The sequence below is a fragment of the Danio aesculapii genome, chromosome 12, assembly GCF_903798145.1.
Source record: "Danio aesculapii chromosome 12, fDanAes4.1, whole genome shotgun sequence".
NCBI classification, from domain to species: domain Eukaryota; kingdom Metazoa; phylum Chordata; class Actinopteri; order Cypriniformes; family Danionidae; genus Danio; species Danio aesculapii.
Window position 1 is genome coordinate 26,195,125 of NC_079446.1, and position 14,742 is coordinate 26,209,866.

The 14,742-nt window shown below is 37.6% G+C and overlaps 1 protein-coding gene across 20 annotated transcripts in view; it reads left to right on the plus strand.

The window, feature by feature from the left end:
- nrxn1a (neurexin 1a) overlaps window positions 1-14,742 on the plus strand; it is a 317,361-nt gene that overhangs the window by 239,826 nt on the left and 62,793 nt on the right. For all 20 annotated transcript variants that reach the window (XM_056468880.1, XM_056468881.1, XM_056468889.1 and 17 more), the window contains one exon: window positions 14,272-14,453. In XM_056468880.1, the coding sequence (XP_056324855.1) occupies window positions 14,272-14,453 (182 nt within the window). The remainder of the gene's footprint in view (window positions 1-14,271; window positions 14,454-14,742) is intronic.

Consider the following 14,742-nt stretch of genomic DNA (forward strand, 5'->3'; position numbering starts at 1 on the left):
TAACTCTGTATTCTCTCACACCTCCAGAAAAACAGATCCTATATAACTCGCAGTGTAAAATCGAAGAGCGTAGGATAAACATCCCTCCCCCTCGTTGTTTAAAAAAACATTTGTGTGCGAGTATACTTTTCTGCATGCGTTTCCGAAGGCTAGTAATCAGCATGTGCGCTGCTGTAGTTTGCTGCCTCTGTTTCTTCCCCCTCCATCTTTGCAAATGGAGTTGGAGTAAGTGAGCTCATAGGGCTGAGTAATTTTCCTCTATCTATCGCTTCATCTTTTTTGCACTCCTTTATGTCAGAGCTATGGTTTGAGAGGCCCGAATTGCTGTAATGAGAGGATGGCTTGGATTTACTGGTGAATGGTGATGTGCCTGGTTAAATATGATACTCGGAGAGGCAGAGAATTCAAAGCGTATAGGCTGCCCTGAAAATAGAGAGAATTAAAAGAGGCAAAGGGACGAGCAGAGTGGTCAAAGACTGCATGCATTTGACTGTGATATTCCACTGAGAACAATACAGCATCTCTACCAGCAAACGTACTGAGACAGTGAGTGACTGCACAGGGCTGCAAGCTGCACTCTATAGTGTGTGTGTGTGAAAGTTTATATGAGAAAGACCTATCATCCCCTTGATAGTGTGGAGGTGATTGATTCTTTAAATGCTATACACTCTCCCAAGAGAATCTGGAGAAAGAGAGAGGGAGAGATAGAAGGAACAATAGCTGTGGTGTGTAATCTAAACCCAGTCAAGCCAAACCTCCAGAGAGATTTCTCATTATGTCACTGTAGCTCACACATGGGGCTCAGGGAGGCTTAGACTGGACGTACTGACACGCACACACACACCTGCAGAGATTATTACACATGCTTCCTTCTAATAAAAGAGCTATATATGAATTCATCGCTCAAAGTCGACACAGCACTTTCTTTCCTGTTTTTCCTTTCATTTCTTTTCTATCTTCTTGCCTTCCTTCTATGGTTTTTCCTTCTTTTCATTTTGCTATATTTCCCTTTCTTTCTTCCTGCTTTTCCTTTCCTTTTCCTTTTAATTTAACCTATTTTCCATCTCTTTCCTTTCTTTCGTTCATTCATTTCATTCTTCATTCCTTTTAGTTTCCTCTTGGATTTTTGTTCTTCCTTCTTCCCTCATTCTACCTTCTTTTCTCCTGTTAGTTCGTTTAATTTGTTCATATCCACTTTCGTTTTACTTTCCTTTCTAACATTCTGCTCATCATTCTTATTTGTCCCTCTTTTCAGTTCATCTTTACCCCTCATCATCTTCCTTTTCCTCCCACATCCCTTTCTTCTTTCTTTTCTCCGGTCTTCCTTTACTCCCAGTTTTTTTCCTTACATTTTATTGCATTTGTCCATCTATTCATCCTTCCTTCATAGATCTGTTTCTTTTCTAATCTGTTTCTTCTCTTTTCACAATTCATCTTTTTCCCTCCTTCCATATTTCTAATATATCATTAATCCATTCATTCATTTTCCCCCGGCTTAGTCCCTTTATTCATCATCCATACAACATCCATACACGCTCACATTCGCACGCACACACTTATACACTATTGGAAATTTAGATTAATCAATTCACCTATATTGCATGTCTTTGGACTGTGGGGGAAACCCAGAGCACGTGGAGGAAACCCATGTGAACATGGGGAGAACATGCAAACTCCACACAGAAATGCCAACTGACCCAGCAGAGACTCGAACCAGCGACATTCTTGCTGTGAGGCGACAACGATAACCATCCCTTTTTTCTTTCTTTTCTCTGTTCTTTGCTTCCAGTTTTTTCATTTCCCATCACTCCTTATATATATATTTGCATTTGTATATCTATTTAGCCTATTCAGATCTGTTTTTTTTTCTTATCTTTTTCTTATCTCTTTTCACATTTCATCCTCCCTTTCTTTCCTTCCTAATATGCCATTAACCCTTTTCTAATATACCATTATAATTCCATTATATATTATTATAATACAGTTGAAGTCAGAATTATTAGCCCCCCTGACTTGTTAACCCCCTTGTTTAGTTTTTCCCCCAATTTCTGTTTAACGGAGAGATGTTTCAACACATTTCTAAACATAATAGTTTTAATAACTCATCTCTAATAACTGATTTATTTTATCTTTGCCATGATGACAGTAAATAATATTTTACAAGATATTTTCCAAGACACTACTATACAGCTTAAAGTGACATTTAAAGGCTAATCTAGGTTTATTAGGTTAACTAGGCAGGTTGGGGTAATTAGGCAAGTTATTATAATGATGGTTTGTTCTGTAGAATATCTGAAAAAAAAAAAAAAGGCTAAAGGGGCTGATAATTTTGACCCTAAAATAGTTTTTAAAAAGATTATTCTAGCTGAAATAAAACAAGTAAGACTTTTTCCAGAAAAAAAAATATTATCAGACAAACTGTAAAAATTTCCGTGCTCTGTTAAACATCATTTGGGAAATATTTAAAAAACAAAACTGGCTTCAACTGTATATAATATAATATATCATTTCTAATATACCACACATCTTTCTTTCTTTGTTTGTTTGTTTCTTTCTTTGTTTGTTTGTTTGTTTGTTTCTTTCTTTCTTTCTTTCTTTCTTTCTTTCTTTCTTTCTTTCTTTCTTTCTTTCTTTCTTTTCTTTCTTTCTTTCTTTCTTTCTTTCTTTCTTTCTTTCTTCCTGTATAACTTTTACCTTCTTTTTCTTTCCTAAACACTCCTTACTTACTTTATTTACTTTTTCCCTGCGTTATTTTATTATCCAGTCTTTGATTTTTCTCCCCATTGTTTCCTCTGCTTTTCTAACACAAAATGCAAATCAAACACACACACACACACACACCGATCGACACATATACAAGCTGAGGAGAGGGTACACGCTCACGCACCCCTCAGCCTAAGCCTCATCGTCTCCTAAACCCCCTGGAGGTGCTCAGGAGGCGAAAGCTCGTTATAAAAACACAAAGCAAATCAAAACAACTTCCACTAAAGTGCCACAGCAGACAGGCTTTCAGCCAGCACAGCACTGACCGCTCATTCCCAGCTCAGCCCTAATTGGCCCTGGAAAGGTCAGCAGGAGAAATACCAGAGCTCTACCACGACCACAAACCCCAGCGCTCCCTGCCTTTTTCACTCTTCACTGGGCTCTTTTCACGTATGAACTGCTGTTGGGTTGTTGTTTTTTTTTTTTTTTTTGTTCTAGCCATGGCTCATTGTATTGACTGCTTCTGTGAAGCAGCATAGAATCGGCTCCTGCGAGTATCCTCAAAAGTAAATTGTTCTGTCGTAATGTGCTGTATAATGCGCCGCTCTCCAGATTTGTAGAAAATTCAGTTTGTGCCAAGCTGTTGTCCTTGAATTACATTGCACTAAACATGAAATAAATCAGAAGACTTTACATTTCGCAATGGGTTTTATTGTTTTATTAGTTCTGATTCCTCCAACCCCCTCAGGTCTGACAATAAAAGCTGAAGAGAGTATTAAAGAAAGGAAGGAAAATGTTTTGACAGTGCCAATGATGCATGTAAAAATCAAACCCATGAGGCGTGCAGGAACTGAACAGCATTAGAGCTGTCCATGTAGACTCTTGACTGCGTCCCGAGGCTGCCACCCACCCACACATCCACCGCAGAGCCTAAACTCCCCCATCCAGAGACGGAGTTTCTGTCAGTCAGCCGGAGGATTCCTTCACGGGCAGACAATAAAACCATGCAGTATGCAAGACCCGTCATAAACATGACGTCTCGATTTGAAACCTGCAACTTATGTCAGTTCCTGGGGAGGGAGAGAGGGAGAAAGCGCAGTCAGATTTCTGAACGCTGTTCTCTTGCTGTTTCAGCTGATGATAACGTCCGATATCAAACACGCACGTACATATATCCAAACGCACACATTCATCCGCACGCTCTTAGGTTGGCCAGTGTTCCGCTCGAGCTGTTGCCTGTAATTACCCAGTTGGTGTGGAGCTCTGTGGTGTCAGTCTGGTAATTGGAGCTGCAGTAATTCACTTTTTAATTGCCTGTTTATTATTGCAGAAGCCTCGGTTTTGTAGTTGCAGAACAGCTCGCACTGAATGTTTAATAAACAAATACAATGTCACAGACTCATATTTCACGTAAACATTATAATTGCTTCACATAAAAAACCATCAACACACTCACTCTCACTCTCGCCCACACACACACACACACACACACACACACACACATACCTATTCTTCTCAGCATAATGGAACCAAAAAAAAAAAAAAACCTGTCCATAATTTGCCAGGTGGATGAGCTAACAAAACACACAGAAAGCAATATGCTGCATACCTGTTAAACACAAAGTGGGGGGTTTAACAGGGGTAAAAACTGAAAATATTTTACCATTTCAATCAAAATCATGAAATTTAATATTAAATAAATATTAATCTAATGTATTAGTGCTGCACGATATTGCAAAAAATCAAGCATTGCGATATCTTGTTATTCTGCAATATTTATTTCGGTATTAATATAATTATCCCTTTAACTACCCACCAAGAAAAAAAATGTGGATTGCATTTCTTAACTCCTAATGGCGCTACTTGACACACTCCATGGATTTTTTTCAACACATTTCATAATTTCTAAAATATTAACCTCTACCAAATGGTTGATATGTCGGAATATGGTAAAAAGACCGGAATCAATACATATACTATGAAAAATCAGAAAATATGAAATGTAAGACCAATTTATTAAAAAAATATTCAAAATAAGACATTTTTGAATGCTAAATCATCTTCATTTTTTGAAGTATGCCATAAAAATATTTCAGATTCTCATTTAACATGTTTTCTTTGCTTTTACAATAAAACCAAAATCAAGTGTAGTTAGATTTTTAGGATTTTTAGTAGGATTATGTTTGTTTGATTTTTATTTATTTATTTATTTATTATTATTTTTTAATTATTTTGTTTGTTTGTTTTTTGTAAACCAACAATGCTGTGCGTGTAAACCGCCATTCTTTAAATCCCTTTAACAATCATTATTTAAAACAGTCAAAACATGGTCAACCATTTGGTAGAGCGGGCAGCCTTACTAGGTGACTTGAATAGCTCACTGTGGAAAGAACTCTTAATTTGGGAATGATTTCGTAGGCCACATAACTGTCGTCTAACTGTATTCGAGTTGAGGTTAAACAATCAAATGCAAGCAAATAAAACTGCGTAGTCTTCATTGTATAAAAGTTAAATGCAATGATTTTTTGTTATAATTTCTTGTACACAAATGATTTAAATGCACTTGAAATCTTACAGTCATACGCCTTGAAAACAAAGCAAACAAGCACTCTTTCGTTCTATTAGGGTTTATCTTCACAATCACTCAACAATATGGTTCTTAGTCAGCTATAATTCCACTCAAATTTCCTGAGGAATGAATTCACTGAAGCTGAACTTGACATTGCAGGTCCTGCGATCATGTAACTATTGCAAATGATCACATTGTGATATCCATGCTGAAACGATTTATTGTGCAGCCCAAGATTAAACAGACATTTGGTGGAAATATGGAATAATAACTAAACTAGTTATTTATAAAGTTTATAGAGTTAATTATAAATTTATAAAGTCCCTAATAAAGTAATATTTCTCATGATTTAGGGCTGCATGATATATAAAAAATCTGATATCTGTGATGTTTTTTTTTTTTTTCTGCAACATATTGTGATATGCATACAATTTCACCAGATGTCTTAAATAGCTCTTTTTAGAATTATTTTATTTTTGAAGATTGGGATGATTCTATAGTGGAATGAAACATTCATAATAAACAAGTTACAATTACAAGCTACAACTTCTCAGTCACAGACCTTCTAGACCATGGGTTCCCAAACTTTTCAGCCCGCGACCCCCAAAATTACAATGCCAGTGACTTGTGGTAGCAAATATCCTCTGAGGTTGTTGTAAATATATAAACCTTACACACTGGCAGACACATACCAATAGTCCCAAGTCTATTTATAATTTAATTTTGAAGAACGCCACTCAGAGACAATTGTCCATCTTTAGTTGTAGCCTCTATTTGTTTTTAATGTACATGAGTGCTGTAAAGGTGTCAATTGTGTCTTTAATATAACATAATCACCCCAAGGGTCGCAAAAAAAAATCTAAATCAAAAGGCTGATGTTTTTTTTATTTTGCATGTTGTTTTGCATGTTGTTTTTTCTGTAGGTTGTGGAAAAAATATGGTAATTCTAATAGTTTATTAAAATTAATTCGATTTTTGGAAATCACCAAGGCTCCCCCAGTGGGTATCAATTTTCTAGACCGTAAACTTTCACTTTATTATGATTAAACTCTGCATTAGGGCTGTACAATTTTGGGAAAATATTTAATTGCATTTTTTTTAATTTATATATATATATATATATATATATATATATATATATATATATATATATATATATATATATATATATATATATATATATATATATATATATATATATATGACTGATTTAGCGATTTCAATTTGATTTGCATTTTTTGGGTTTTTTTTTTTTTAGTCAAGCCTCAGATCAATAATTTGTATCGTAGCTTCTTACTGCAAAAATGCAGTGAGTGTTAGTTTAAAAAGGAACTGAGAAGATATTTACTTAAACAAGCATCCAAATTTATATTTAAATATTGAGAAATGAAACACTCATTTTTCTCTAGAGCAAACAGTAAGCACAAATAAAGTGACCTTATACCTTTCTCTAAACAACTCAAATTAGGTAGATAGTGTAGCTTATTTTACAAACAAAAAATTGTATTTAAAAAATACGGAACACTCAGCAAACTAACAAGGCTAAAACAACTCTGAAATTGTACTTTGCTGTTGCTTGCTTCTAGATTGAGTGTCACTGGCAATACTTTGTTGAATTTTAGTAAGACACTCATCACTCAATTGTGCGCACTCTATTGGCTAGTAAGTCTATCACACACAGACAGCAGTCACGCATTTGCTCTGAGCAGGGAAAATGAAATAATACATATACATTTCATATCACAGCCTCTTGCGATTTAGCTAATCGCAACATTTCAAACCGCGATTGCTATTAAATTACGATTAATCGCACAGCCCTACTCTGCATTGACTCCACAAATCTTTCTGAACTGTGACACCAGCTCAACTAGAATCTCATCTCAACATTGCATATCTTGTCATTTGACTATTGCAGATGCGCACATTGCGATATCGATGCTGAATCGATATATTGTGCAGCTCTAACATGTATTGTCTTTTAGGGTGCCTTTTGCAAGGAACATGTATGCAAAGAGTGTTGTTTGGCTTGTTTTATTATCATAATTTTTAATACTGTCATTTAGAAGAATAGTGTCAGGCTTTTGGCCCCCACTGTAACATTTTGCAATGCTTTTAAAACTTCTGAAGGTTACAGTATGGCACGTCATATCGCTTTTGGTAGTTTGAAGTGTTACTTTTAGATTTTTGTATACTTCTCTATGTGGGGTCTTCGCTTTGCCTTCTGTTTATTTTGACAGCATTTTCATAGCAGTGGGGTGCATGTGTGTTTGCGTGCATGCGTACTTGCGTATGCACACTAGATGTGCGTAACTGTACTGGAGTGTATGTGCGCGTTTACCCACAGGGTGAATGACTCCAACCCTGCAGAGTTTGACTGATGTTCCTCATTCTAGCATGCAAGTAGGAGGTGGGCTACCCAACACAATGCACCGTAATTTTAGACCAAACTGCCAGGCCCCTCACAATGTGTTTGTTCTCAGGAAAGAGGCATCTAGGGATATGAAGCAGAATAGAGTGGGAGCTCAATTCATTCCCCATTCTGAGACACAAGCACAATGTTTTGTGTTTCAGAAACGTTTATTGATGGAAAGTCAGCTTAGCACAGCTTATAAATATTGTGTTTTCAGCAGTATGATTTGCTGCCTCTAAGCCCCCAAGACAATGACGGTATTGGATGTCATTGATTTTACATTTAAGCATGGATCCGAAAAATCAGGTGATGAAATATGAATTGTTCCAGCTTCATAACTTTTTCTTACCCATGAAATTATAGATTGAAGAGGTGACAGGGGATCAGGAAATTCCTCAAGACTAATTGGCACCTATTATGTCTTAATGTTTTTGAGTACATATGGGTAGATGACAAAAGGCATTAAAAATAAAAAATATTTTTGAAGAACAATATATATTTATGTAGTTTAAAGAAGTTTGGATTTTTTTAAAAAAAAGGGGTAACTAACATCAATTTCAATTTTATAATTTTTTTATTTTTTGGGCTTTAATTTTTCTTCGTGACTTGTTGAACTTGAACAAACAAATTTAATGTGGTTCCAAAAAGTTAGATATGTAAAAACATTCAGAGACAAAACTTAAAAGCCTTAAAAACTTAAAATGTCATGGGCTTAACGGTGGGCTTTAGTCATATTATCTTCATTAAGTTTTCCATGGAATTGCTAATTTAAAATTAGCATATAGTGTCACACCATATGACATGGTTTTCAGTGTCAAAATGTATCAAAGTCCTATGTTTTAGAAATATATAGATGAAAAAAATATCTATCTATCTATCTATCTATCTATCTATCTATCTATCTATCTATCTATCTATCTATCTATCTATCTATCTATCTATCTATCTATCTATCTATCTATCTATCTATCTATCTATCTATCTATCCATCTATCTGAGTTGTAATTTATTAAAACTATGCTTGAGACAGTCACACCATATGACAGTTTTGAGATTTTGTCTAAAAAATATTAAGAATAACAAATAAGAATATTAAATGTAATAGCACAGCAGTTTTTATAAAAAGAGCTCTGTGGAAGACTAATGAATGTTTAACCATTTACTGCATTAATGCAATATGTCAACACTAATGTCAATACTTGTTTTGTCATGTGTGAGAGTGAACAAATCTTTTACAAGTCAAGTGTCTTAACTGCCTACTTTCATATCATTCATTGACTCTCATTGTATGTAAAACCTGTATAACAACATAATGATTGGCAAATGATGAAATTGGGAGCCTTATTGGAAAAGTTCTTACTCCTTTTGACTTGTATGCCAATTCAAACAACCCCCGATTAGAGATGCAATGATTATAGATTTTGGTTGTATGATTATAGTCTGAGGAATAATCACGGTTTCATGGTTATCTCGATTATTATGCATTCATTAATTTCACAACATTACTAGTTTAGAAAATCACATGAAAACTCGTTATATTTGAAAGTATTATTTGGTTACTGAGCAGCAATAAATAACACAGCACAAATAATAATAAAAACAAACAATAGTCTATTCCTCTTTGTACTTCAAAATAGGTGAATTTTTTTTTTTTTTTTGGCATTTAATCAGAAGTAATAATTTTACACTGAAAATAAATGACAGAACAATGAATGAATGAATGAATAAATAAATAAATAAATAAATAAATAAATAAATAAATAAATAAATAAATAAATAAGAATACGTAAAAAAAAATGTATTTGTCTAATGTGAATCTAAGCATCATATTAGCCAAGTATTTCCCCTTTAAAGAGATTAAATGTAGCCAAAGGCTGCTGAGCCTCTGTCTGAAAGCCACTTTTGATCAACTATATTACAAAATTGTTTGGTATTTTTCATTTTGTATTTTTTTTTTTCTCTTAAGTAGAGAGGAGTAGAAATGTGTATATTCAATACAAAGTGTGAAGCTGATTGGTCCAGTTCTCATCACATTACTTGTGGGGCACTTGCAGCATTCCTTCAACTAGGTGCGCCTGGAAAGCATGACTGCTTTGTACCGCTCACGCACCACATGCGCATTTATCCTAAGCACGCAAGCCATGCACCTCTATCAGAAATAACATACTTGCACGTACAAAAGAAGTACAGGCCTTAGTCGTTAGCCTCAGCCATAGTTAGTCCAGTGTATGTGGGTATTTGTGTCCGTGAACAATTTTGGAACTTCAAACTAGCGCACCGTTGGCATAACTTTTAGTTGCTGCAGTTTTGTGTGTTGAGAAGCCTTTATGATTAATTAACCGTGGCGAATTAAAGCGGCTAATAGAGAAATCATTTAATCATTGCATCCCTATCCCCGATAGAGGGAATGTTTTACCTGCCCCAAACCCAGCCTCCTGCAACCTTCAGTGTTGGGAAACACCCACACTCTCTCACATCATTCACACACACACACACACACACTAGAGCCAATTTGATTTTGTCCAATTCACTTATCCCACGTGTCTTTAGATTGTCGGGGAACTTAGAGCACTTGGGGAAACCCACCCAAACTCGAAGAGAACATAAACTTCTGTTATTTAATCACACTTGTGTCTTTTTCAACTTGTCTAAGGGTTAATAAATTCTGACGGAATTGTCACTTTTGGACGAACTATCTCTTTAAGCAAAACAATCTTTTAGTTGATATATAAAAGAGAGTGGGATCCTTGTGGAGCCTTGAAGACCCTGGCAGAAGAAGAAGCTGGTGCGTAATTTAATTTCTCCAGCACATAAAGGAGATTACAGCTATGATGGGATTCCAGAGGGCCAGGTAATATCTATCTCATTAGAACAGCTCTCTCAAGTATTCACATGTAGCTTTTCTATGGGGCAGCAGTGGACCCTCTCTTCTTTGCTTGTTCTTGCTGATTGACCTTAGAAGGGCGCTGGAGTGGAAAGGGCCGCACGCTTGTTAGGTATCGAGGGTCTTCTTTAAAACCCAGACCTCGGTGCCCACCCAGCCGAGATGATGGAACATATTTAAGGGGCTAATGGTCTGGCTTGCACAAAGAGCCTGCCTCATTTAACAGCATCAGAAAATAGACTTCAGAGAAGAGGTTTAACCCCGTTAGAGGGAGGGCAGCAAGCTCCTTAACCACGTCTGGGATGGGAGTGAAAAGTCAGGCTGAGGGAGATAAGAAAAGAAAGAAAGAGAGAAAAGAGGGTGTCTTGGAGAAGCTCCCAAGTAGTTGGGATAAGAGGGCGAATAAACTAGCACAAAATCCTGCAGATATTCTCAGCATTTCGCCATTTCATTGATGGAGAATGTGGAGAGATGACAGGACGTTTTTATAAGAAAAAGTTGACGAGTTCAAGGCCAGATTCAAACCCAGATTTCTCACTTTTGCACCATTTCTTATGTTACTATCCCATGCATCCATTTATCCAGCTGGTATTTAAACAATACTCCCTGCAGTAGTTGAGTTTTATATGTCTCGTAGCACTTTACAGTCTCTTTCTTCTGCCAAAAAACAATCATTTGAGCTCAAATCAATAACTGATGTTCATTTATTTACTTGCTTGGCAAGTGGCCAAGTAAGGGATAATGTTCAGTCAACCCTTTTTTTCTTTTGTGAAATCCCCCCCTTGGATGAAGTCTTGATCACACTTTCATCCCTAATAGAGAGAATTCACACAACAAGGTTATTTGGTGACTCTCATAACAGTTCTGAATCTGTGAAAAATGCTTTTTTTCTATGAGATAAACAAGGTGTCCACGGGGTCTTAAGTATTAAAAGTTGATTAAATCAATGATGAGAAAATTAAGGCCCTTAAAAGGCCCTTGATTAGATTAGATAGATTCAACTTTATTGTCATTACACATGTACAAGTACAAGGCAACGAAATGCAGTTTCGGTCTAACCAGCAGTGCAATAGCAGCAAGTGCAGGATATAGGTATAAGTTATAAAGTGCAGTTATAGAAAAACTATGGTGATATTTACAGATGGATGTACTATCAACATTATATACAGGTTGTATTAGCTATGAACAGATTAACAATAAATGAATATATGTACAGGATGCTATTAATAATCAGGAGTGGCAGATAGATAAACATAATTACAAATGTCCATGTGCTGTGGGTATGTACAGTTCAAATAAATGAATCAGTGCAATGAATATGTGCAAACTTTAAATGTGCAAATGTTAAATAATCGCGTTTTTACGAGGTCTTAAATTTTGTTCAAGCGTTGTCCAAAGTTTTTGACTCAAAAAAGCATAAATATATTTCTCCTAATATTGACAATGGCGTGCTAGATCCATGCGATTGGTTCAGGCCACGTCCGGCCAAGCTCCTTCATCCGGGTGATGTCACGTAATTTGCAACAAATGCGGGAAGGTGATTGTGACGCTGTCCACATGTAGCAAAACCATAGAGCGAAACAGATGACAAAATGGGAAAATGTAAGTTTGCGTACTCCTGGTTGGATAAAGATGAGTTTAAACAGTGGCTGAAACCTTTCGCTGAAAACAACCACGTAATTTATTCTTTCAAGCTTTGTTTCTTCCAAGCTTATCTGAGTTCTGTTGCATGGTTGTGCTCCATTGATTTATTTAACTACAACTGTTTATTAACAACTGTTAAAGGTTTTATACTGATTAGAACTTGAAGTGGCGATGAGGTCTTCAAATATCCTGAGAAGGTCTTTAAAAAGTCTTTAAAAAGGTATTGAAGTTACCTTTAGGATTCCTGCATATACCCTGATAAAATACATGCTAACACTTTTTTTAAATGATATTTCAGATATTTTGAATATTTTCATTTGTTTTATTTATCAATACAATGAAAATCAGTGGCAAGTTATTCAAAATGAGGTGGACAATTACTGAAAATGTCTTTTTGTTGCTCACAAAGGAACTTGTAAGAACATGAGGATGAGCAGCTCTTGACAGAATTTTCATTTATGGGTGAAGTGTCCCTCTAAATGCGTGTATGAGTCAGATGTCAACTTGCATTTTTAAAAGTTGATTGGGCTGATTTTAACTTTCAGTGCACTGTGCATTGCCCATTTGTGCCCGTAAATCTCTGCACAGCTTTACGCTTCCCTTCCCGGCAAATCCATTCACTCACCCACAGCTGCGAATTGCCGTCATACTGAGCGACAGATATGAGGCAGGCAGCCGTAGCGCTTCGCACAAAACAGATTTCAACAGAGCCGAAATCTCATCCGTTTGCTCTCCCTATCCGCTTCACATCCATGATGGCCTGTGCGCATATGTGTGTGTGAAGTTCAACCATCTGAGCCCTGCTAATGAGCACAACTCATTTCCCTGTGTTTCCAACAGGCCCGTCAAGGGAGTAGCGTCAGTTTGCGCGTGAATCCGCGTGCACTCGTGAACATTTGTGTACCCGTGTAAGCGAATGCGCCTGCCCCGGGGGTGTTGTTTTCGGAGGGGGTCAGGCTGATCGCTGACACGGTGTGAAACATCTCATTGAGATGCGGTCAAGGGGGCTGGCGAGAGCCCGCTGGTGAAAAATCACACAGAGCGCGGCTAATGAGCATGGCTCTGCAAATAGTGAAACGTGCCAGGAAATAACCCAGCCCTTCTGAAACCGCTCTCAGCACTTTAACTCGGGCCCTCTCGCTCTTTTGAGAGCTCCGGCCTCCTCTGGGTTTTTCCCCCCGTGCTGCTCCGTCGCCAGTCTTATCTGCATCTGGAGCTCAGACGCACAGCAGTCACGCTCCGTGGAGAGCAGAGTGTTGAAGTGCGTCTCGCATCTCCCGAGGCTGTTATCTTCAAGTTGATGAGCTCTTTGCTCTGCGAACATTACCCCGACTGCACCTGCCACAATCGAAGCGTTTTCGCCCGTTTTGCTATTGAAGTCACGCGTGATCAAAAGAGCTAGCGCAGTCCACCACTTAATGAGATCAACTCCATTAGTGGCGATTCTCCCTCTATCTTTCGACGCAAAAACTACAGCAGTTTCACTGAGAAACCTTCCTGCAGGCGTTGAATCACAGTGACCCCGCTCACAGTAAGCTACCTGCTTCTGACACTGTAATTAGCTCCATCAGGCATTAGCATGCGTCTCGCTGAGCAGGAATAGCTGTCTGGTCTTCGCCGTGTTTGCCCACCTTTGGTGGAATAAATGCATGCAGAAGTAGGCGCTGGGCTGGGGGCCGTGAGGCTGGATTGATTGTCCGGTGTGTCGGCGGGCGTAGAGAGCGGCTGTAATCAGCTCAATCAGCCTTGAGCTCGGATGGGGGGGCTGTGGGTTGAGTGCTTGTTGCAAGAGCGACTCTGTTTAGCCCATGCTTTAGCAGACACAGGTGCTCCTGGTGACATCAGCATACAGAGGGTCACATAAGGGCTATAATTTAGCCAATCAGGGAGCAGCAGGAGCCGTCTGGCACTCTGATGGGTTCATCAAGATACTCCCGCGCTATGTGTAATGGAGCAAAGCTGTTCATATGCAGACTCACACGAGAAATGGAAATACTTTTCCCACTTACTTTGATGTTCTTATACTTAATATTCTGCTTCTCTCTCTTTCTCCTTTTGCAGCGGGAACCACATACATATTCGGACGTGATGGAGGGCTCATTGTGTACACATGGCCACCCAACGACAGACCCAGCACACGAGCTGACCGACTGGCTGTCGGTTTTAGTACCCAGCAGAAGGATGCAGTGCTGGTTAGGGTGGACAGCTCTTCTGGCCTGGGAGACTACCTTCAGCTTCAGATTGTGAGTCTTACACAAACACACTTTTACAGTTTTGCTGAAAAATCTGAGCCCAAATGCATGTTTTAAGAGTTGATTTAGCATTTAGTGCAAACTTTTGGCTTGATGCAACCCTATTTTTTGTGTCTTCAACTCCTAAATTTTAAATGAATCACACTTCTTGTGTACAGTAGATACATGTACTTACAGTGTACTTATGGCTAAAATATATGCTTATAATTACTGCTGTAACTTTTCTGGAAACATCTTTAGTTACGCCGTTGGCCCTACACTATAAAAAAGCAATTAATTA